The sequence below is a fragment of the Strigops habroptila genome, chromosome 9, assembly GCF_004027225.2.
Source record: "Strigops habroptila isolate Jane chromosome 9, bStrHab1.2.pri, whole genome shotgun sequence".
Lineage (NCBI taxonomy): Eukaryota > Metazoa > Chordata > Aves > Psittaciformes > Psittacidae > Strigops > Strigops habroptila.
In genome coordinates this window covers 28,895,177-28,920,183 of record NC_044285.2, presented here as the reverse complement: position 1 = coordinate 28,920,183, position 25,007 = coordinate 28,895,177, and the positions used below count along the sequence as shown (strand labels likewise).

The 25,007-nt window shown below is 49.8% G+C and overlaps 1 protein-coding gene across 1 annotated transcript in view; it reads left to right on the top strand.

The window, feature by feature from the left end:
• The first annotated feature begins 8,955 nt into the window (after positions 1–8,955).
• AR (androgen receptor) overlaps positions 8,956–25,007 on the top strand; it is a 56,291-nt gene continuing 40,239 nt past the window's right edge. Inside the window, exon 1 of the mRNA XM_030498206.1 lies at positions 8,956–9,940. Coding sequence (XP_030354066.1) covers positions 8,958–9,940 — 983 coding nt within the window. The 5' untranslated portion in view covers positions 8,956–8,957. The remainder of the gene's footprint in view (positions 9,941–25,007) is intronic.

The following is a 25,007-nucleotide window of genomic DNA, read 5'->3' as shown; positions in this document are numbered from 1 at the left end:
GGAATCAATCAAACTCATCTTCTCCCAAGTGCTTTCTTCTTGAGAGGTAATGATGCTCAATCAATCCTCCATCACTGGGACAAGGCACGCAGTGTGACATGAACAGGGCAGGATCCTCTCACTAATCTGTGTCATAAGCTTGATCAAAACTCCCTGAAGGCAGTGGCAAGGAGACAGGCGATTCCTCTCCCAGGAACATGTGAGGTTTGGGCCTTCTGGGGTAAAAACGGCATGAGCATTGGACATCAAGGAGAGGTACAGGGCAATGTTAAGTAACCTATGGTCCTAAATCAGAAGGATGCAACATATTGAGCAGCAAGAGGTGCAAGACATTCTTACTGTTCAGAATTAAAATAGATGAAACTGAAAACATTTTTTTTGCACTCATCTGCAAAAATGGCAGGTTTTAAAGCCTCTTAACCCTCCCACATGAACTCACACGTCTATCTGATAAGAAAAGGCAAAGTTAGCAGACCAGGATTGATACAATTGGCCAAAATATTTAAAATGTTAAGAAATGTGCTACTTTTGTGTAGCACGAGGCAAGCTAAGAATAACAGACTCAATCAAATAATGAGGAAGAGCTGTGGGTGGAAATAACAAAGCCTGGTTTCCTGCAGACTTCTGCCTCATTCCCGTCTGTAGGTGTTGACTGGTAGGAGGTCTCTGGAGTGTCTGCTCTACAGCTCCCTGGAGCTTAATAACCCATCACCAGCTCACATCGCGGTTCCTCAGCCACAGCATCCAGAAGAGGTACAAATAAGATCTCTCTCACTTACTTGCATGTTTCTTTCCCCCAGACGACATGTTCTTCATTGCCACTGAATCCTTGCTTCCCTGTCATAATTAGGTGAGAACAGTAACAAGTTCATATGCACACACACAGACAAGCTCTGGCACCGAGGCTGGAAGCACCTTTGGCTAATCACACTGCATCTGCCCCAGGCACAGAGCAAGGTGCTGGTGGTGCTCTAGATCCTTTTTGAGTATTTGCCTTTATTTAAATAAAGAACAATTCTTCATTTTCCAATACAAGTTACTGTGGTTGAAAAGGACTTCATTATTTCAACATTTATGGGACATTAATAAGGAAGGTCTTCCACAGCTATATCATAAAGAGGTTAATAATCTCATAGCTGGAGTAGCACAAAAGACAATACTGTAAGCAGCTGGCTAATGGATTATGCCTGCAACTTGCCTCAAATGAATGGAAGCAAAACTGTTGAGCTGTGTGCCATTGACCTTCCTCTACTAGAGATTAATGGCAAAAAATGATTGATACTGCTCCTGGCAAGCTCCCACAGGACTGTGATAACATTTTAGCTCTCAATGGCTGTAGATTTGTGCTCTTAAAGATCACCTGGTGATGATATTTTTCAGGAAAACAAAAAAAAAGAACAGCTCTAATCTTGAGTCTCTAGAGAGAAACTTTTAATGGAATGTCCCCTGTCTATCTGAAAAATGTTATTTGCTGCAATTCTGAGCAGTCACGTAGGATATTCTGAGCCAACGGGTTTTATTAGAAAAAGTATTTTCTTGGTGTCTGATGTGTCTGACAGCATTTCATAAATAATCATTTTGCTGCTGATCCATCAAAGCGTTTAAGTGAATACTTGGCATTATGCACATGAGTAGATTTTAGTGAGACTATTTATATACTTAAAGACAAAAACATACTGAAGTATTTGCTGGATCAGGTCTCTTCAGCATCTCCCCTGCCCTAATCAGATCTCATTCTGCTCAAGATGAAGTCAGGCAAAGTGCCTGTTCACTAATGCAGAACCAAGTCCAGCATATTTTATTGTTTTCCTCCTCATGCATTTAAATTGATTTTACCTGATCAAAACTCTCAGTGATATCCATAGATCTAACCTAAGCCTACGGTGAAAGTCCCTTATAAATATCTGTAAGGAACTTTAAAATTCACCCTGTAAAAAGATATTTATAAAAAGGTACAAGTTACCTCAGTACATGCTGTAGAGAGAATGGGAAAATAAAATTCAAAACTATCAAATTCAAGTTGAGAATAGGCCATCTCCAAAACACTGCACAATGCCTAAAGCAGAGGAGGGCCAGGGAACAAGTTCTTTTCCATTCTGTTCTCTCAGGGTATTTTGTTTGCCTCCTCTGCTCGCAGCCCATGTTTCTCCTTTGCCTTCTGGAAAGCAGAGGCCAACATAACTAGTGAAAGGTGGGATTTTGGACTCTTCATTCCTTCACTCTCAGGGAGGGTGGGGGAATATGGGAGAAAAGAGAGATGGAATTTTTTATCCTTATTTGACTTGGCAGTCCTGACAGTTGGAAGAATCCTGCTATGTTTATCGAGCAAGCCGACTCTGGGATTGACAGGAAGAAGAAATATGAAATATCCAGATAGATAGATAAAATTCCTCTAACCATGACTGATTTGCCAGAAGCCATACGTGGAATAAGTTTGGAGTCAGAGCACAAGAAACAGAAAATAACTGCAAGTGCTGTTCCCAGCCCCTGGCTCACATCTAATGGCCACAGCTCTTGCAGCTGCACAGCCAGCTTGCATTCCCCTGGGCGGAAAACTGGGACCATTAGCAGTACCATCGCTTCCCTCTTCCCAATCTGCACCAAGGTTCTGTTTGCAAAAGGCTGTAAAGCATTTTAGTGCTCACAAATGGGGTAACTGCAGAAATGGGAAAAGCAGAGATGTCTGACAATTTTCTACCTATTTGATCAAAGAGATGAAGTTCCTACAGCCTGCAGATCTGAACCTTCCCTGAACTAGGATTAACCCCTCTGTATTTCCACTGATTTTTCCTTGACATCTTAGGAACACACTCAAAATAGTTTGCTTTCATAACTGCAGTGTATGTCTCCCCAAGGTAAGTCAGAGGTTATCTGAAATGTGAAAACTCCCTGCATCCTGCTGAGAAAACACCCTGGATGGGGAGAGTGAGGCGATGTGTGAGAGCAGCCACTCTGAACGCAGAGCTCGGTGCTGATCTCTCCACCACCTTTGCTGAATGCAGTGGAACCAAGCATCCTAGAGGTGCCCAGTGTGGGCTGCCCTTGTGCTCGCAGCAGCCCTGCCCTGGCTGGCTGTGACATCCACGTTCCGGACCTCCTAGCTGCTCCACCAGCTGCCTCCATGGTAGAGCCATCCAGTGCTTTGCTGCCTGCCTACCTGCTCACTCCAAGAGTGATAGCAAAGGGAGATACCCAACATATCCAGGGGGCATGGAGGGGACTGCCAAGGTGGTTCCATGAAAGAAGGTAGGAATTCCCATCCAGTTCCTCCCAGGGGTGATACCTCAGCAAATCAGTGGGCTGGCACTAATTTGAAATTCTTCCCGGCAGCTCAGTGTTTTACAGTATTAATAAGTTGTAAATTTTAATAAAACTACCATGTTCATTAGAATTTATTCTTTTTTTCCTTTTTTAATTTTTTTTTAATGCTTTTCCAATAGCTGTAGCTGCCAATTTCAATGACAGGCAAAGCACTGACTGTGGCCATGGGAATGACCTGCAGAGTAAGTGGGTGAGTGTAGGGGAGGCACATGGTATGGTACCTATCTTCCTGTTTTCTCCATTGCTTTTGGCTGGAGATTCTTACCCATCCTTCAAATCCTCACCCAGCCCACTGCTCAAACTGGAGTGTTGACAATTGCATGGAGCAAAAGTTGCAGAGAGGTGAATCTTGGTTTTTGAACTGCTAGGATGGGGAGCGCAGGTGCTGGGGAAGATCAATTATTTGCTAGGTCTTCCTCAGACCCCTCCTAACCTGGCATGTCCAAGTTTCCCCTGTAGAACTGCAGACTTATGTTTTCAAGTCTGTTCACAGTCTTGAACCAGTGCCCAGTAATCTTCCTCAACCATAGAGTCCCCACATTTCAACAGCACTATTGGCTTCGGTGTGGGGGCCAATTATAGTGCAATTATTCATTTTATTTGTGTGCTGTATCAAGCTGCATTTAAAATCAGTTAAAACAGACATGCAGCATTTGAAGATTCTTTTTACAGTTAAAGAAAATGGTATTAAATTCTGAGTATGTATCAGTTTTATTATTTAAATGTGAAACAGTACTTTATTAGATAGATAAAGTGCTGTCCATATGTAAAGCATTGCATCGACTGCATGTGGTCCCTGTCTCATTCCTGATTTTAGAGGTGGTAGATGTCATCCCTTCACAGCCAATTTTGGCCCCAGGACAGAAGCAGAAGGGCTCCTACCTGTCCCAGCACTGAGCACAGGATTTAACTGAACTGGATTTCTCAAACCAACTAAAATGAAAAATTTCCTCTGACCCTTAAAAAGGCACTTAGAAATGATGATTTAAGTTGTCAATGAACTTCAGTTTTAGATGCTCAAGTAGTGACTTCCAACAGGCATGTGACAAAAATGTCCTTATGATCCTGGGAGCAAATATAGGAATAATATGATGTTTTCATATTTAACTTATCTTTTTATACACTACAGTAAGTTTAGACATGAATCTATTAATCTAGAGTCTCATTTAAAAAAAAAAATCAATATGCACTTAGCTTACATCATTAAACCACTTATATATAAAGGAAAAGGTGATGCTTCTCTTAAAATCACTCTGCACTTCATACGTTTTATTTTGGAAACACCTCCTTTATCTGTGGCTCTTTGCTCCCCTGCCCCACTGCTCAGACTCACATCTCCCTGAACACCAGGTATTGCCGCGTCGCTACGTCACTCACATACGCAGGGTAACAAACCCAGCTAACAGCTCTGCCTCCTCCTGCCCGCACGGCAAAGGAAGTAGGGGCAGTGGATGGATCCCAGTGATGCCAGGATGCAGGAGGAGAGCCCAGCAGAAGCTGCCGTCAGCAGGGCCCACGGCATCCTGATGGCACGTGGCCTTGCACTGCCCACTCACCCAGCACACACGCCAGAGCTGCCAGCTCCAGGCCACGGAGGTACATGGTTTGGCAACACCGTCCTCCCACCACATCATCCCCTCCTTCCCCTTTCTCTCCCAGCTCAAAGCTGCAGCAACTCGGAAGGACATGCACTCCCAACTGTTCAGATAAGCTGGATTTTTGAGCTGTTATAATAAAAGTCACATGTATCTGTGAAAAAATATCTACTTTTGCTCCTGGCTAATTTTTTACCTAAATGGTGCATTACTCAGCTGGAAAACCGAGGGCTGGGTATGGCACAGGGCCCCATGCTGGCAGCACCCATGCGAAGGCAGAGCTGGTGCCACCAGCCGGGTGACACACGACCAGAACAGTCATCTTGTCCATATGTTGCTGCAAACACCTTCATCTGACCTAAACTGCAGAGCTTTTAGACTGGATGTCCACCCCAATTCCTGGCTTTAACGATATTTTACATAACAGAAAACCACGTGTTATAATTCTTACACTCAGATGTAATAAATAAAACCAAATATCACTGGAGTGTTAGAATAGAACATTTCCAAATTTGTGAGACAGTAAAGTGAAACAAAATGCTTTCAGCCCTCCTTAATGCTTTAGTAATAAAACACAATCAGACGCATAAACATCTCCACTTCTGACACCAACAGCCACGCAGGTTCAAGCAAACAACCTGTAACACGTCCTTCAGCTTTGAGGTGCAGAAAAGCACAGGCTCGCGCAACAGCAAGGAGCTTTTCTGGAACACACGTAGGTGTGTGTTGCTGCCCAGTCTTCACTAGTTCAATAATCAAAGCTAGAGCTTTACTTGCATGCAGAAAAAATACACATTTGCATCAGTTTTGCCTGGTCTTTCTATAAACGATGCCTGTTTTACCATGTTGGAATCCAGCGCGTGAAATTTAAGATGTAAGCTGAGATTGCAGTCGACTTCTAAAATGTAGGAAGTGATTTTATGGTAAGGATTTGACTCAGATTTCATGAAAATAGTAAAAAAACTTTGAAACACTACCGAAAGTTACACTTTAATATTGGTAAGACAGTAATCGCAAGGAAAACACCCTCTGTGCACTGGCAGTGCTGATTTTTCTTTATCAACCAAGCATAAAGATTCAAATACATGAAGCTTTTAAAAAATAGCTTGTGCAGCCACTGACATATGCAACCATAAACCATTGACATTTAATAATTTTTTAGAAGAAACATGCAAATACCAGGAAACAAAATGCTTGCAAGAGAAAGGAAAATGGAAAAGGAAAGAGAAAGGAAAGGGAAAAGGCAAGAGAAAGGAAAGGGAAAAGGAAAGGGAAAGGAACCAGCTTCTTCAGGCTGTCTGTCATGACTGGAATCTCCCAAAGTCTGGCAGCAAACTGTAGACTGGGGGAAAATCATCACAGGGCAGATGTTGCAAGGCCAGGAGAGAGCAGAAGGACAGATTCCAACCTGAGAGCCAGGGAAAATGCACACAGGCCCACATACACCCAGTCCCAGCAGAACCTGAACATAAAGAGTCCAACTCGCACTGGGGTCTGTGTCACTCACAGGATTTCCAGCACATGTAAAGGAATGGAGGACATCTCCTCCTGGGTGGAAGTGGTGATGCCAAACAGTGTTCTGATGCAGCTGGTGAGAATCACAGGTGTGCATCACTCCCTCCTTGTTTAAAACACAAAGCATCTCTTTCTTAAGGGATATTACACTGAGCCTCCTATCCTCAGCTTTCTTCAATACATTTCTTTATGCCAGTCGTGAGAATCATCCCCTTCGTGTTTTCCAGAGTCCATGTATTTTACTCCAGGCACCTAACAATTATTGATGAATGAATGAGCAAAGATGCCAGGATCCACATCAACTTAGCAGGTAGCAGCATAGATTTGTGGCAATAGCTAATTTTGTGGAATGGGGAGGGGGAAAATTGCATCATTTACAGGGGATAGCATAATCAGATCCATCTGCGAATCTTGGGTTTGAGCCTCAAGGGCTTTGCCCTCATTTCTGAAGAGCTGAGCAGCTTTGCGGTAAAGCTGAAGCATTGTTGGTACTGCGTAGCTGGTGAGAAGAATGAGCTTGGACTTACTGGTGTCCAAGAAATAGACATTCTTTGAGCTAATGGTATACTAATCTTTCATAAAAACCAGGCTTTATACCAGCTCTTTGAAAAGCTGTGCACACAACCTTGCTTCTGTAGCAGTCACTTCTCACAAGCCTACCCCATGAAAAGGCCTCCTACATGCAGGCTTTTCCCCGTGTGGGTAGGTGAGGAACAATTTGTAACGTGGTTATTAGTTGGCCACACAAATGTCCTCCTTTTCTCTGCGGGTTTCTTTGCATCCCCCTGAAACACCTCTCCAATCCTGTCCCGCTGTATTCCATCTCCTCACACCCAGAGCTGCAGCTACTGGTCCAATGCTTCTATGACTCATTCTATGATTCTACTCTGTCACCCGGGGATTGGGGCCATGCGCCGTGAGGGAGCTCACCCCGAGCTGCAGTCAGGCCCATTCGTGGCAACGCAGGTGGGAACGCTGAGACCTATGACAGTTTACACAGTCACCCTGCACACGTTACAGTGCGCCCCTCTATTTTTGCCTTTTCAGCTTTTAGCCGTGCTTCTCTATCACTTTTGGTGCTATATTACGTGTCATTAAAAACCAGCTTGGTGCTTCATACAGACTGAAAGCCCACAGGGTTTCTCCACAAGTGGCCTCAGCAATGGCCAGGAAGAGCCGGCTGCAGCCCCTGCCTGCTGCTTGCCTGCCCCACCGCCCTCCCCTTGGCACTATTCTTTCGCCTTCTCCAGCCACACTGCTGATAGATGCGGGGCTCCAGGCGCTCAGGCAGCACAGAGCACGCTGACAGATTGCACTTGGCTGTACTTTGGATTTTTATTTTTATCTTCTACAGCTTGTAAAAATGCTTTTAAAGGACTGTATAGGATTCTTCATTTTCCCGACTGGCTCTACTTCTCCATTTACAACACGTTATTACTTTCTCTTTATCTCCAAAGGGGTTGAAATTAATGGGCTTATTTTAAGCTACCTCAAATGACTGATTCCATTACCGGGTTGCCTGGGAATGGCGCCTACCAGAAGTTGCTTGAGGACTGTTAATTACAGGACCAGCAAGCGGAGCTCAAGCCTTGTTTGTGGTAGGTCCTACACTAATTATGTCTGCTGGCGAGGTCATCGTCAGCCTGGTGCCTGACCAGGGTGGTAGTACACTGGCCTGCTGGTCTCGCCGCGGATGGTCGCCGTAGGACGGGGAGGGAGGCACAACTTCCGTGCTCAGAAGGGAGAGAGGCCGGTGGAGCCTCATCCGCGCTCGGGCGGAGGGAGCTGCTGAGCTCCGAACGTCGCAGCGCACAGCGAAAACGAGCGTTTTCCTGCTAATTCCGCCCAACTGCGCACACCGCACCAGCCGGGGCAGGCGGAGCCGCGAAGGGAGAGGAGCTCCCGGGCCAGGGCCGCCTCCCGGGGAACGGGCACCGGGGGTAGCTACAGCCGCGCCCCTGCTCCACTCCGCCGCGCAGCTCGTCCCGTCCCGTCCCATCCCATCCCGTCCCGCTCCGCCCGCGGGGGCCGGCACCGCTGAGGCGCCGAGCACAGAAATTGCCGCGAACGCCGGCGGCGGCGCTGCGGGTTCGTGCTGCTCCGGGGCTGCCCCGCGAGGCTCCGTTCGCCGCCCAGCCCGGAGCAGGAGCCGCGCCAAGCCGAGGGAAGGGCAGGCGGGCTTCCCCCCGTGGCGGGCCACCGGATCAATCACTGCGAGTCCCTGGACGGCCCCGGCAGCGCGGGGCGGTCCCCCCCGCCGCGCCGCCTCCCTCCGCCGCCTGCCTCCCGCGCCCGCCGGTCCCGCCGCTCACACCGGCCACAGGCACCTGCCCGCTCTCGCAGCTGTAACTTTCGCTGTCTGTTCCGCGCCCCGAGTACCCCGCCCACCGCTTCGGCGGGGATGGACGCCGCGGGGCCGCGCCACTGCTAGCCGGTACGGCGGGCGGGCGGCCGGGGGGGGCGGGCTCCGCCTTGCCTGCCGCTGCTGTTTTCGCTGCCCCTTTCTCTACCCCACACTCAGCGGGCATGGAGGTGCAACTGGGGGTCGGCCGCGTCTACCCGCGGGCGGGCGGCAGGACCTTCCGCGGAGCTTTCCAGAGCTTCTTCCAGAGCGTCTGCGAGGCTTTCCAGGCGCCGCGGGAGGAGCCCGGCGCCGGGCAGCAGCCCTGCCCGCCGAGCCCCCGGCCGCCGCCGGGCTCGCCCGCTTGTCTGCCGCCCCAGGAGCCCCGCGACGCCGGGAAAGCTCTACCGGCCGGTGGCCCTGCCATGGGCTCGCCTTTTCCCTGCTCCGGCGAGTTGAGGGAGCTGCTGGGCGAGACGGGCACGATGCCGCTGCTGCCGGCGCCCGAGGCTGAGTCGGCGCCCAAGGAGGACCCGCTGGGCGACAGCGCCAGGCAGCTCTGCAGGGCCGTGTCTGCTTCCATGGGCCTGGCCCTGGAGGCGCCGGCCGAGCCGCTGGCCCGTGAGGACTGCATGTTCGCGCTGGCCGCCGGGCCGCCCCGTGTCCCGCGCCCGGCTGGCGGGGACCCGCCGCAGCCGCCGCCCGCTCCGGCTGCCTTCGCGGGCGCCGGGGCCGCCCTGGCCGTCGATGCACCCGCCGGGCCGGAGCTCTATCACGGCTCGCCGGAGCCCGCAGCGCGGCCGTCCCCCGGCCTCCGCCTGCCGGCGCCACCGCCAGCCGCCCGCGTCAAGCTGGAGAGCCCGCCGGGGCCGGCGGCGGGCGGCAGCTGGGGCACCCTGTGCCGCTACGGCACCGAGATGGCCCCGCCGGGCCCCGCGCCGCCCTGGCCCGCCTTTCTCACCGAGGAGGGGCCGCTGTACGGGCCCTGCGCCGAGCCGCCCGCCGGGCCCCTCGGTTGCGGGCGCGGGCTGGCCGCAGAGACCGCCGACTTCCCCGCCGACGCCTGGTACTCGGCGGGCCGGGCGCCCTTCGCCGCCCCGGCCGCCTGCATCAAGAACGAGCTAGAGCCCTGGACCGAGGGCTACGCCGGCGCCTACGGTGATGTCCGGTGAGTACCTACGTCCCGCCGGCACCCCGTACTCCGCATCCCGTATCCCTCATCCCGCCATCACCGCGTACCGTGCACCGTATCCATCCCTATCATGTACCCGCATCGCACCGACACCCTGCGCCCCTCCCGCAGCTGCCTCGCTAGACGCGGCGGGTCCGAGCGCCTCTGTCCCGGCTGCCCCAGCTTGGTTCACATCTCCGCTGTCGGAAGCTTCCCGAGCCGTAACCGAGGTGCTGCCTCTTGTGCCTAATTAACTAGGATTGTGCCAGAAATACCGCGCTCAACTCTCGGTATTCCCCGCCGTCCCCTTACGGCTGATTGCATTTATCCTGTTTCATTACACCTCTGCTATCCCCCTTCCCTCGGCTGCGGTAAGTGTGCAAGAATCGGGGTGCTGCACTTGAAGCACGGACAGATGTTGAGATCGAGTTAAAATTCCCCCTGCGCCTCGCTCGGCTGTGAGCCAGACGCGTGGGGAACGAGCCGAGCTGAAACTGCTCGTGTATAGGCAGAGCAATAGTGCCTGGGCTTTGAAGCTCTGTTCTAAATACAGATAGGAAATGCCTTTTAAAGTAGAGATAGAAAAGTATTTAGAGATACAGCAGAGGAGGAAAGGTTTGTTTGAGAAGGATTCGACAAAAAGCAATTTTTTTTCTGGTGGATTAACCTCAAAGAAGGAGACTACCTGTTCCTGTAAAATAGGTATACACCATAAAGCAGTGGGCACGCTGCCTCGGCACCTCTCATCACGGCAAACTGCATTACTGCGCCAGGGAATGGCCACAGCTGATGGAAGTGGGAATGGGGGGGGGGGGGTGACCCTGGCTGCAGGTGGTTGTTGTGGACTCAGCTGGGTTTTGCATCCGTGGAGTGTCATGCTCACATGCTCACCCTGAGGAGCTTTGGTAGGAGCAGAGATTAAAATGAACAATTAGACTTACCCTTTAAATTAGCTCAGGGCAGCTGCTTGTGCTTCTGTGCTTGTTCTGCTGCTTTAAAAAGCTCACAGCTTTATTTGGGGAGTGTGGTAATTATCATCCACTCAGTAATTTACTTGGGGATTTTATGAAGAAGTTGAGGGCTTGGCAAAAAAAAAGGGGTAAAAGTAAGGACAGGTAAAAGTGAGTCCAGCTATGAGTGCTGTACCATGGCAGGAGCCATGTATCCTGTGTGCCTTCTGCTGGGGTCTGGGTAAATCTCTGCCGAAATCAGTGCAGAGTGAGGTGGGATGAATGAAGTTGGAAAAGCTCAGCTGCCTCAATGCTGGCACTGGATGGTGCAGGTTTTTGGTAGCGGGAGGCTCAGCCTTGCGATGGTTTGTTTGCCTGTGTAGCCTGTGCAGTCAAAGCGTGCGAAGAGGGTAACACTGTGTTAACAAACACAGGTTTGGGCTTGTGTGGTGGTCAGGCAGGGAGCTGCGTGAGCTGGGCCAGGCCAGCAGGTGCATTTTGCCCCAGTCTTAGAGTTAAATGAGGTCTCCCTTATTCCTGTGGGAAATGCTGTATCCTCCTCTTCTTCATGGCTCCATTCAGCATGCTGTGTCTCTGTCCTTGCTTCCCTGGCACAGCGGCTCTAGAGGGTCTGTGCTCCTGCTGGCAAGCTTCTGCCAGGGTCGTGCAGTCAGAGTTAGCACAGCAACCTGTCAAAATACCAATATCTTGTCCTTTGAACGGCAGCACTAACAGCTGCTGTAAGGACGTGAGTGACTCAAAGTGCTTATACCCTGTCTGTGTTCGCATGCAGTTTTAAAATGCCGAAAGGAAAGCGGAACGCTTCTTTGTGGTGTTGAAGATATACATGTTATTACTGCCAGGTTTGTATTTCATCCTAGCAAAAACTCCGTTAACTTTACACTGTACTGCCTGTCGATTGCGGTGGCTTTTAATTTTCCCGTGGATAAGACAGACGCCCCACGCAGAGCCAGTGCAGTGAGCAGTGTCTGCTGCAGCTGGGGCTGGTGGCAGCAGGTCCTGTACCAGCTTCCCAGGCAGCAGTGCTTGTGAGGAAAAAGGGTCACGGGAGCTACATCACTTTATAGCAAAGTTCCCTCACTGAAGGCTGCTCTGTTTTGGACCTGTACTCCCCCGCTAGCTCCTAGCGCTGGATTCCAGATCCTGCCCTGTGTGGCATTGTATAGAAGACTTTACCCTCTCAGGCTGGGAAAATGTGGTCTCAGCGTTTTCTTTGGGAGCGGTGGGGGCACTTCTGCAGCTCGCTGCAACTTCACCAGGCTTAGGAGATCTCACTGCAGATCCCTGTGCCATGGCAGTGTTGGCAGCAGCAGCTGCAGATGCAGCCCAGTCTCCTTTGAAGGATAAGGAGCATTTTAAGGTGTGTTGCTCCTACTTCTTTCCCATTTTAAATGGTCCTGGTTTGTGCTAGTGGGATCACATCTATTCCCTCCAAGGTGAACCTCTCTTTGAAACCCCAGCTCTGCCCTGGTGCAGTCTGGGTTAGGTATAGATGGGCTGTTTTAGAGACAAACACCCCCCAAGTGTATGACACTAACGCATGAACAGTTTCTTGATATTTGTGGGGAATTGTTTACATTTTTCCATTGTATAAACTACCATCAATTTGGGTTCTGGGTTTCCAAGTAGAAGTGTTTACCTCTGAAGCCATGAGAGAGGGAGGCCTGGCTGCTTCATGGATCGTACATAGAAAGTCGGGTGCTGGCTTCCACCTCGGTGTGGGATGTTCACAGCTCAAACCCAGTGTCAGGAGCTGCCTCAGATCCAATAGGACTGAATCAAGGTGCCCTGAGCGGGAGCACTCCTCGTGTGTCCGTGGGGTGGTTGATGGTCTCCAGGCACAGGGTACGGTGGGGTGCAAGGTAGTATGGCATCTTGCACCATATGGATCCATGACTGCTCCCTGCCCTTTCGATGGGGAAGGATTTGTCAGGGTTTAGAGGCACTGAAACATTATACAGGAGACTTACACAGGAGACAAAGTAGGCATTAACCCAATTTGATTTAATTTAAAGTTTTTGATATGGTGTACCTGATCGTGCCAGTAATGCTTACGTATAATTAGCAAATTAATCCAGCTTTTGTTATGCTGTGGGCTTGTAGCTGTTTATCTTTGTGCTCTAGTTATTGCATAATTACTACCAGCAGTCTTGGAGGTAACTAAATAACCTGTTTCAAGAGTGAGACGCAGCTTTGATAGAATAAATCCAAGGTAATGGCATCAAAAGGACTTCTCAGACCAAAACACAGTGGCAGGTAAGTGGTGTGGGCCTGTTTGGTTTGAGCTAAAATGGAATCAAAGAAGGAGCTATTGCTGAAGCAATGGAAACAGAGGTGATACAGGAATTTAGAAGGTAGTCATCTGAGGAAAATGTAGCTGTCCGTGTGGATTCAGACGGGATTTAAGTGGCATTTGCTGTTACTACTGTTACCTGTTTGGTATCCCTGTGTCTGGTGGTCACACCTACGTGCAGATTCCTTTCTTCAGTTTGGAGGTAATCCACTTGGGCGAGTGCTGGCTGTTTATGCATCACCTAGCATAATGGCCTCATAATCTTTTTGTGGCCAACTATGTAATTGTGATACCGCTACAGATAATACCTGTAATAATTTCTGCCTATTGAAGGAGGAGATAAGATTCCAATAACAGGATCAAGGGCGGGTTACTGGGCTAACAGATGGGACAAGAAGCGAGGCTGTTCTCCCAGCTGGTCCTAGCCCCTGGGAGGGTCTGAGGACTCTTACCTCTTCTCAGGCAGGACTCGGAGCCCTTGGGAAGGGGGTGACCCTCCCACTAGCCATTTGTCTGTATGAGCTTTCTGCTCAAGCGAATGGTGATGTTAATTAAATATTTCTTTGGAAAACAAGCTGTGCAAGGAAGAATGCAGTTTCTGAAGCCCACCCCTTTCACCAGATTTGTAATAGGTACTTGCAGTCTGCAGATGCTGGTACCGGTCCACGGATGGTAAGCCTTGGGAGACTGGAAAAGTCAGTGATGTGCTAAAGCTTTCTGATGGTTCCTGATAAAAGGAGAAGAGAAAGCACAGAACGAAATTCTTCCTCACCTCTTTTCAATTCTTGTCCCTAACAACAGGCATGATAAGGCTGTTTTAAACACAGAATAAAATGCCAGTCCTGCACCAGCGCTGTGTCTGGTTTAGAGAACTCAAGACTCCTTTAAATGTGACTTGGCACATTCCCAGGCTGTGTCAAGATGCTTATCAGTAACAGCTTGAGTTAAGGTTGTGAAACAAGTGATACGCTGAGACCAGGTAACTGGAGTAGCTGAGATGTTGAAGCTCTGCTGAAGTCGTATTCCTGCAGGACAGGGGCAGGTGCAGTGAACCCATTGTGCACAAGGGAGCGTGGCACGATAGGCACTTCCCCACACTGCCCTGGGAGCACAGCCGCTGCGACTCCTTCCCTTGCTGCCGAGAGCTGCTTTCTGAAGAGCTGACACACGCGAGCCAAAGCTCGTTTATTTTCTACCACACTTAGCTAGTTGACTTGTTTTAATTGCGTCTTGAGAGTGCTGATTTATATCAGCCTTTGCTGTGAGTTAGTTTTCATTTAAACTGATAAATGAGACTATTCCTTTCAGTGGTGTGAGGGCAGGAGGGGCCCTTCCTAAAGATGGGCTGTTTGGCTTGGTGCTGGGCACACGATGAGTCTACTCCAGGAGCCTGGGTTCTGCTGGTGGAACCCATGCAGAGGGACTGGCTGCTTTCTTCTGAAGATGCCCAGAACCTCCCAGAAAACCCTCCAGACAGGAAGGATCACAGTCCTTGTGTTATCAAACTGGCTGAGCCCATGGTCATTAAAAAAGTATTGGTACTCTCAGTCCTCACGCAGGTCTGTGCATGTCGAGTGCCATGCTAGAGATGAAGGCTCTGTCCAAGGGGCTGCCACAGCCCTTTCCTTTGCCATTAAATTGGGATTTACGTCTGTGGCAACGCGTGAAGGAAAAATAACCATTTCCCGTGTTCTGTATTTTCCAACTTGCTCCTTCCACACAATCAATTTTTGGTTCTGGGGTTTCTTCATATGTCCACAGGTTATACCAAGTATCATAAAATGGTCTCTTCCTTTTCCCTTCCCTCTTCGATCTGTCCTTCTCTCTTGCTGGCTCGCCCAATCTCCAGCTCTCCCTTCTCCATTGGAAAGGGGAGATGCATTGCTTTGCTAAGGGATGGGCTATGGAGGGCATACACGCACAGTGGGGTTGTGTGGGACCAGCCACACCACTCTTGCAACACAAAACATCTCTTTGCCTTTTCACCAGTTCATTATAAAACTGTTCAACGACAGAATTTACTCCATCCTCTTCTGTACTTTCCATCCTCTTCCGCCCATGTCTTGAATTTTCAAGCTCTTGCACCATCTGGAAACTGGTTCCAAAGTCTCATGCTTGATAGCAGCAGTGACTAGTTCCCCCCCTCTCCGTTTCTTTTAAGCGCTGGTTGCAACAATGGGGTAAGTTCTACATGACACTTGGCATAGAAAATGTAGCTGCAAATTCAGAAAATTTCATCAGAGAAATAATGCATAAAAAGCTTTAAAAGCATTGGTGGGCTTGAGTTGTACTGGCGTTCTGTGTGCTCTGGCCTGAATTACTGAGGATTTCAGGGCAGGAAGCTGTGAAAGATTTGCCCATGACATCTGTTCTCCTATGTGTACAGCTTTTGCATTTTTTTCCCGCTGTTTACAGCATTCACCGGTATTTGTTACACAGATGATAGCTGTGCTTTGTGTTACTTCTTGGTGTTCCTGTTACGAGAACTTCATTCCAGCCAAAGAGAGCTAGTTAAAAATTGGTCATGATTTTGTGCTGGTTTTTTGAGGGCTGAAGGGCAATATATGTCAAAATACTGATTGTGAATGAGAGAGAAAGCATGTATTGTAGCCCATGCAGGATCCTCTGGCTTTGTACATTGCCATGCCTGGAAGAAAACTGAACCTGGTGCACAGCTGTGCCTTTCCACATGCATTCTATTCTTGCAAGGCTGGGGGAATGGGCTCCAGCTCCTGGTGCAGGATCCCCTCCACAGGGATGGACACCAGCCTCTGGACCAGGATCATCACTGCGGGGATGGGCACCAGCCCCCCAGAGCAGGATGACCCCTTCCCTAGGGGCAGCTCTATCATGGGGCTGCTGCTGCACATGGAGCAGGAGGATGATGCTGTTTCTGGTGGGCGCCTGGCAGCACAGCCACGCTCGGTGACCATCTGTCACCACGCTGCTGTCACCACCATGCTGTGGGCATCGCGGTGTGGAATGTGTTGGCATGAAGCATACATGAGGGGCTGTACCACACTGAGGAGTCCGGGAGCCGCTGGCGGGTTTGTGGGTGCTCGTGTCGGGACCATGCTGTTGCTGCTGGCGTGTGCATGTGGCATGGAGCAGGCAATTCCTGGAAGTCTCTGCCTCCCACCCCTTGCTTCAGACCGAGGAAAGTGTGGGACAATCCGGGCAAAAGTTAAGGCAGAAACAGTGTAGCGAGGCAGTGAATGCTGGATGCCATCCACCGCCGGCCGCCCCTCCGGACCGTGCGTGACTCCCCTCACCTCCGCTGCAGGGACCCTCCAAGGCCACGCTGTGCTCACCAGGAGACAACAGCTTGCTCTGTGTCCGTGCCAGGATGGCGCCTCTGAATTGCATCTCCCGGGCAAATGAAAGATAAAGGCCTGCAGTGCTTCAAGAGCGAATTTCAGATGGGTGGTTCAAGGAAAAAGCACAGTGAAAACTAGAGCTAATCAGAAGTCAGCGTCTGTACATGGTGGGGGAAAAGAACCCTGTGCTCCTGAACTAGGAGGAAAGCAGTAAGCATTGCCATTTATTGAAGGAAGAAATCGCAGAGTTTCCTAAAACATTGGAAGGTTGGGTGTTGTTTTTTTTTAAGTCACATGAGAACGTCTTTTTTTGGTATGATGAAAGCAGTTTCATCTCACAGAGTTAAAAATACTTTGTAATAGCAGACAGTAGTTCTTTGTATTTTTCTGTCATTTATCTTGCAGAATCACAGATCCGCTAGGGATGGAAGGGACCTCTAGAAATCATGTTAATTGCGCTTTTTTTTGTCTCAGCGCTGAGCTTCGTTTATATTTTTTAAGTCACTGTTTATAAAATGGCTGTCCTGTTTGCCATGTCTGTATTGCCAGTTGTTAATTTAGCTGGCTTTCCGTCTGTGCTTGGCATCCTCACTAGTGGCTGTCCACGGACTTGCTCCACAGGCTGTTTAAATAGATACTTTCCGCTTGTGATTGTAGGCTGAAATTACAAAGTTAAATATAAAAGGAAAAAGGTTGTATTGTTTTATCATCCTGTGGAACATTTTAAATTTATCAAACAAGCATTTACTGAAAGAAAACTATTCTGTGGGAGGCTTTCTACTACTTCTAGTAAACCTTGTTTGTTTCTCTGAGCTGCTCTGCAGTCGAGGGAGCGAGCATCCTCTGCACCTGCACCGAGCTGGGGTGCAGGAACTCACGAGCATCATCCCTAAACATGCCATGCTGCTGTTGTTGTTTATAGAGGTCCTGAGCAGCCTCTGCCCCTTGTCAGAACCCTCCTTTCCCTCCATTACAATACACAGGAATCTTGACGTAATAACCCCATAAGCCTTACACCTCTTTATACGCCAGAGGTGGTAGAGGAGGTTTTTAATGTTCGGTATATTGCAGGATGATCTGCGTGCCTTGAGGGGTATTGGCTTTGCCTGTTTTGCTTTGTTCTGCATTCCTCTGCATTTTCAGGGTGTTAGTAGTCTTGAACACATTTGCAAGTGGATAATAAAACAGCACGGCATTGTAAGCCAGACGGCAGTGTGAAGCAAGAAGCATCGGGTGAAACGAGCTGCTTGAGTGGCATAGGAGATATGATCTTTTCTTCCTCTTGCTCAGTTTACTTCAGCATTTTTTGCGATTTAAAGTGAATTTTCTTGGTTTCTGAAGAATGTTTTCTGCAAAAGGGGTATCTGCTCGAGAAACCAACACGAAGCAAACACTGCAAAGTCGTCTTGGACAGACCATCTGACCTGTGCCTGCTGGAAAAATGCTGCTTTGATGCCTCAGCAATGTGGTGACGTGACACACAGGACATGGGCATCTTTCTTTGTTATTATCCTTTGGTAGGATGTGAGTATTTGCCAGAGTGATCTTCCACCTAGGACAAACCCATTTCTATACCATATTCATGGGAATGCAGCTGTGGCAAAGTTTTCTATGTGGGTACCAGATCCTTTCCAGCTCTTTCTTTCCCTCAATAGAGCCAGGAGACAAGATGCACAAGAGGCAAATGTCCTATCTCCCATTTCAGTGGAGCAATTACACCCTGTAAACAATTAAGAGGCAGATACAGGCATGTCAACTCTTAACACCTGGCCAGTGCAGGCATGCCATCCTGTTTCTGCCTTCGTTCTGTTTCCAGTTGTTGGATTGCAAACCAAACAGCAGGATCGCAACTTCTTGTTGATGCCGGGGCCAAGGTGGCTCTGGGCTGGACTTCACTGGCACTGGTGGGGCGCAGATGCAATGGTAGGAGGTGGCTGGTAGTCTTTTGTGAGCCTCTGCTTCAGCTGTGCCTCCTCCTGCACAGGCTGGCATGGACAGCAAGGAGTACCTGGAAGATGCTGTCTGGCCACTGCAAATCCTGCGCATGGGAAGCTCCATGCAGGAGTGCCACAGGGTGCTCCTGGGCAAGGGAGCGGGCACAGGCCCCTGGGGTGCAGGCAGTGTGGAGGGGACCCACATTAATGGAGTTACTGTGGGAAAAGGAGGCGAGATAAACCTCAGCTCAGCTGCAGTGGGGGTGCTGTGCTCTACCAGCCTGGCTGCCTTGGCATGGCACAGCAGGCATCACACCAAAGCTTTGGGACAGCAGCCTCCAGGCGGTCCGCAGGTCCCTGGGGACCTCTGGACTGCTTTAGTGGTCTGTGGAATGTAATTGCCGATTATCTGTAGATTTGGGTATGCTAAACAGCTGGACTTGGCTGCATCTGTGTGGATGAGCATTCCTGGCTTTTGGGTTGGAGTAACCTTGTCCAGCCTGGACTGGGTGACCTGGTGTTTGAGGCTGAATGCTATGGGGAAGCCAGGCTCTGTTTGCTTTTCTGCAGTGGAATAAAGCAGTTTGGTCACTTTGAGGTTTTTAACTCGAGAGGGGCCAGTGGCCCTGGCACCGATAGTGACTGCACGCTGTGTGGACCAGAGCTGGCTTTATTTTTTTTACCAATAACAGTGGTACAGTAAGCTCATTAAAATACAAAGGGACTGACCTAGTTGTCATGGCAAAGACTGGTGACAGAGGTTCTTATCCATATAGCCCTTCACTGCATCCACTGCTGTCTGTTGTCTCTGCTGATCTGCCTGTGCTGCTCATCCACAGCTTAGTTCCTCTCCCAGCCATGGGCACAGGACAGAGCGCAGGAGGAGCACCCGGGTAGCATGACACCTTCTTCTGCAGTGTGTGTTTGTGGTTTATCCTGCCTCAGAAGTAACGATTACGACCCTCATTTTTCTCACGAGTATTTTTACGTGAAGTTCAATGTATCCTCTAACAGTAGTAAAAACATCGGCAATAGTACTTTGTGCTTTTATGGCACTTTTCTTCTGTGGCACTTGGAGCCCAGCAGCAATTCATTTAGCCTCCAGGCAACCATGCAAAATAGGTATTACTCCGTTTTGGTAGATGGGGGAGGTGGGGTTTGTCGCGAGCCGGTGGCTTTGGCAGTTGCTCAGAACACACAAGCTGCCGTGGTCTCTGACAGTTGTTGGAGCTGGGCTCCAAGGGGCCAGGCATGGGTTTGTGCTTGGCTTTGCGAGGGAGTCCTGCACAAGCGTACTCGTGCGCTGGACTTTACACCTTGTCAATAGTCCCTTTTACTTTAGCAAACCCAGATGCTGTCCCCAGGGATGTATGGCCCTGTCTAGCACCCAGGCACCAGGATGGCATGCAGGAGAGGGCTTACAGGAGTGCAGCATCTCATCTCAGGAGACCTAGGCAGGAGCCTCTGCATTGCCTGGGTGCCTGCGGGGGAGAAGGATGGTACAGGCAGGGGAAGATGGGATGGGCAGAGGGGACAGACTTGGCTAGAGCTGCTCTCTTACCACTCCTTTTTCCCTTGTTTAATGCAATCTGAGCAGAAGCCAGGAAGGAGCAAGGTCACCCCATGCTCCTCTGTGGTTTGAAACTCCCCAGCCCCCCATCTGGGGAGGCCTCTTTAAATAATGAGAACAAACAAAGTCAAATGCTGACGTGTCCTCAGAAGTGGTAAAATGATTTGTTGGGACACAGACAACAGCTTAAGTGGTTTCACAGTATTATAAATCATCTTAAAAATACAGCTAAGCTATACAGGTATTTATAGCTGCTGCCCTTTCCTGGAGCAGTGGGCACCCATCCTACTGGGGCACGAATTGGATGATGCCCAGCTCCAGGCATCTCTGGTGTCTGTATGGGTGGATCACACCTCAAGCTTTCTGCACATCTCCTGGTGACTCTCCTGTGCAACCAAAAAACAGCAAATGGAGCATGCCGTAATAAGTAAAAGCCTTAACAGTCTCCAAGTGAAGAGCCACAGATAAGCCCATGTTTTGGCTAGAGAGGCTGGTTGGTGCCTCCACTGTGCTACCTGGAGCATGGGGCTGTGTGAGCCCATGGACCATACTGAACATCTCGAGATTGCAGGCAGGGTGGCTGCCACTCCCAAACCAACTCTGAGAGCAAGAAATATGTCTTAAATAAGGCTTAGACAGTCAGTGCAGCACCACCAATGCTGTCTGTGCAGGGCATCCTTTGCTGCAAGAGCGAGGGAGTGCTGTGAGCAGCCATCCTGCATAACAGCTGGGGAGAGCAGCCTGGCATGTGTGACTGTGTGTGACCGTAGTGATGGGTCTGCACCATGGAGAGCTGGACTCTGGGACACACTCTACATGCTCCTGGGCTGGCAGAGCCCTCGTTGTGCCACTGCTTGTGCGCTGGGCATGGCCAGAGCTGTAATGATTATCTTTTTTAAAGTCTTAACCAGGTGACATTGGGATGGTGTCCCAGGATGCTGACCGCCTAATCCGGGGTGTCAGCACCACGCGCAAAGCTCCAATTAAGTTAACCTGGAGCCCCAGACATTTGATGCGCTGGCAATGCCCACAAATGCCAGAGGGGAGGCTGCAGATTTCCCAAAATACACTTTAGAGCCTCTGTGGGACATATTCAGTCCCTGGGACAAGGTGAGAACATACTGGACTTAGCTGCTTTCCCTCCATGTTCCTACTGGTTGGGGAGGGCAATAGAGGGCTGCTTCTTGCCTTCCCAGGGTGATACTTTGCTTATTTTTCTGGTGTTTTCTCACCAAACCCTTCAGCAGTTTGCCTGACATTACATATTTTAGCTGCACTAGCTTCTTTGCTGGTTAGAAATGGCAGAAGAAATGCTTTGACCTTGGCCCGCGTGCTGAGAACAGAGCCCAGGCACAAATTCTTATGTCAGTAATTTCCTAGCTAAGGCTACTGCCTCCTCCCCCTCCCCGTCTATCTGGAGCGAGCAGCAGCAGCATCCGCACATTTTCTGACATGCCATTGGGAAGGGTTGGACGGGCTGTCTCAGCATCTCCTTTTCCCTCTTATAAAAGAGAGAAAGGGAGAAAAGTAACTTGCATGCAGATCAGGTTAGTTGCTTTTGTCTGGATGGCAATTAAGTGCTTTAACTGGAAAATGAGATATTGTGTGTGAATATTGTTTGGATGTTTGGTTTTTCTTGGATCATGTCTGTGCGTGTTTGTGGGCATGTGTCCCTTCTACCTGTGGACACAGCATACGGGTTTTATATGCCTATCCTCTTCTTGTATAAGTAACATCTCCATCCCTTGCCCTGGTGCCTGCAGCAATCTGTCTGCAGACACCTTCTGTGGAGGAGATGTGGAGAAACAGGTGCTTGGCACCATACCCTCTGTGGGAAGGAGTGCTGGCGTGGGTTCCCCTAGCTGGAGGGGTTCTGTGAGTCTCTGTGCGTGAGCATCACAGGGCTTGGCATGAAATCAGCATCACTTCTTCTCACCGTTCAGACACAAAGTTGAGAACTAACCCTCCAAGTTCCCTCATCCCTTCTCCTGCTGTCTGGAAGCACCAGCTCCATTTAGCTAGGCAGGTCTAGGTGGGACGTGTCCAGCTCAGGTCCGAAGGCTGGAGCTGTGGGTCCTGCAAGGGCCATGTCCCCTCCTCGGCTGACTCCAGACTTTGTCCCTGTGCATGCTCATATGGTTCAGATCGTCTGAGGTTGTCCCAATTAATTAGCCTTTTCACATGGATTTAGTTTTCTGGCTTACAGTTATTTACATTGTTTTTGTGTGCCCCCTGTGACTGGAAAGCCTTTCCCTGATAATACGATTTTCCACTTGCAAAGAAATTTAAATGTGTTACTTCCCAATCTGCTCCCAAGTCCCCAGGAACATCTTTAAATGGTTAGGAAAAAAAAATAATAGCAGCACAGGGAATTTTTTCCCTTTCTTGTTTACAGGAGAGCCTGTGCCCAATACCAGATCCTTTGTTCTTGGCTGTTTCAGAGGGTGGCTTTGAAGGGGGAGCCAAGCGGGGAAGTGCTGGGGCACCTGCAGATGGAGCATCCTTCCCTTGTAGCTGTGCTGAGCGTGGTATGAGACTAGGCTGAGGGTGCCTGCTAAGAGGGGCCTGGGGGCAGCAGTTCTCCCTTTGTTCAGCTCACCCTCTGTTTTGCCACATTGGTGCTTAAACACTTGAATTATGGCCTGAGTTGGAATAGTTGTCCATATCCTGGCAGGGGTAAGGTGGCAGCCTGAGGTTAGCAGGGCAGTGGGCCAGTCCCTCTGTGTGCTGCTGTCCAGCTAACAGAGGGGGCTCTGTGTGTCCTGTGGGATCCCCTGGGATCAGGGTGATCTGTTTGCTCCTGGCTGGTGGAGAGGATGGAGCTCTGTCTCCTGCACACCCTCTGGCTTCCCAGGAGTTTCGGTTAAGGTGGGCGCTTGGCTGCTTTGGCAGCTTTGTCCCAAGATGACTATCTTGCTGCTTGCTTAAAAAGAGAATTAAGAGAATGCTCTCAAGGGTAGGAGGCCTAAAATTAGACGTGGCATCTGTGTTTTGGTTTGCAGGCAGGCTTAAAAGAGAACGATTTCTGGCTGCTTTCGTTCTTTGCCTGCTCAGAGGAGCAAGGCAGAGGCGAAGCAGAGGGTGCCAGGCTCCTAAGTGATTGCACAAGCACCTCAGCACTCTCAGGGCATTGCTGCCCTGCAGGGCTGGCATGTCTGCAAACTTCAGTGTCTGTCTGTGCTTTCAGGGGTACGTCCCATGTATAAGAGTCCACTGGGAGAAGCTAAGAGCTGCTGCTGCAGGATTGCAGGGTTCTGCCCTCACTCTTTCCCAAGAAATGCTTTCAGCTCCCAAAATGACAGGTCTGGCTTGTCTGTGCCTTGTGTCTCTAAATGAGTGTAGCAGCATCAAGGCACTGTTTCCCTGTCCGTGCCAGGCTGGGATGCCCTGGGTTTGCTGAGTGTGCTGCCAACATTGGTACCAGCACAGCTCACTGCTCATCCTGTCCAGCCTCATGGGTGGATGTTGGCCAGTTGCTGCAGGATGCTGAAGAATTTGCCTCTTTGTTGAGATCAGGCTGAAGAGTGCCAAAAAGACCATAGATATGTGAAACCTTCATTATAACTTGTGCGTTTACTCCTTATGAGATGACTCAAAGCATGATCTGCTTTGAGGGCGTGGGTAGACGATATTGCGTAAGTTGTGAAGTTTCCTCTAGAAAACAAGTGGTTTGCCAGCAGAGATGAAGAGAAATTTTGGAGATATAGCTTCTACCCATTTCCAGACGTAATAAGGAAAAGCATTTTTATACTCCTGCAGCTGTGTCTCTGCAAAGGTCTTGGTATAAACATGCCTAAAAATAAACCCAACTGTGCCAGTAAGTTATGGGACCAGCTGAAGTTCCTACTGAGACCAGCCCAAAAACCCCACTGCAGGCTCTCGGCAGCTGCCTGCAGCTGTGTCAGCAGTGGGGCATGGCACAGGAGCTGGTACGGATGATTGAGCCACTGCGACGAGTCCCGGCATCCTGCTGCGATAAGGGATGCTGCAGAGCGAACGGTGGGAGGCAGGAGCCACTCTCTTAGCTGGATGTTTCTGTTTCTTCCTCTCTTCCCCATCCATCCCCAGAGCTGCTGTGCTTTGCTGGGAGGAGGAGGAGGAGGAGGAGAAGGAGGGTGCTGGCCCACCTGGCAATGGGGAGGTGGGAGAGACAGCAGCAGTGGTCCTCTGAAAGGCAGCAATGCTGCCTTTTGCTTTGCTGCCTGTGCTGGCAGGTCTCGCTCCAATGATGTGCCTTCCCAGCTGGGTGCCTCCAATCCTAGTGGTATTTTGTGGTCTTCTCATTTTTCCATGCTAGATTTCTTAGTTGTCTGTCATCTGCCTGTTTTCAACTCATGCTTCATCCAGTAGAGAAATAAAAATGCAGAACTTGAGGCTCCAGTTTTCATAGCAATAATTCCACTGCTAAATTAAGTGGGGAAAATATTATGTGTTTTAAATATCTGAGTCTGGAAATGAATCCTGACATCCTTCATCAGTCCAGCTGGGAGCCCTGTTCCAGCAGGCACCATCCTCCAGAGCATGGGTGAAGGCAAGCTCCTCTGGTCCCTACCTCGGGGACCAAATGGCCAGCTCACATGAGGTGCTCTGGCTGTGCCCCATCACTGGACACAGGTCTGTTTATGCTGGGTGACCACTCACCCTCTGCAAGCCTCCCATTGTTCCTGTTCCCTGCCTGTGAAAAGAAAAGTCTCAGAGCAGGTATTGTTCTACAAAGGCTTTGTGAGCAGGGGCTACTTGTCAGATTTATAAATGCAGTGCTGGCATTAAGATCCGTATCCTACAAAAACAAAAGAAACATTAATCTAGGGAGGTTGGACTGGATGACCTTTGAAGGTCCCTTCCAACCCAAACCATTCCATGACTCTGTGAATCTGAACCTGAAGGATGTGTGGAGAGAGGAGCTCTGGTCTTCAGCCCCAATTCTGCTGATCTCTGTGATTGTGTAACCTTGGCAAGTCCTGGAAGAAGACCGGGAT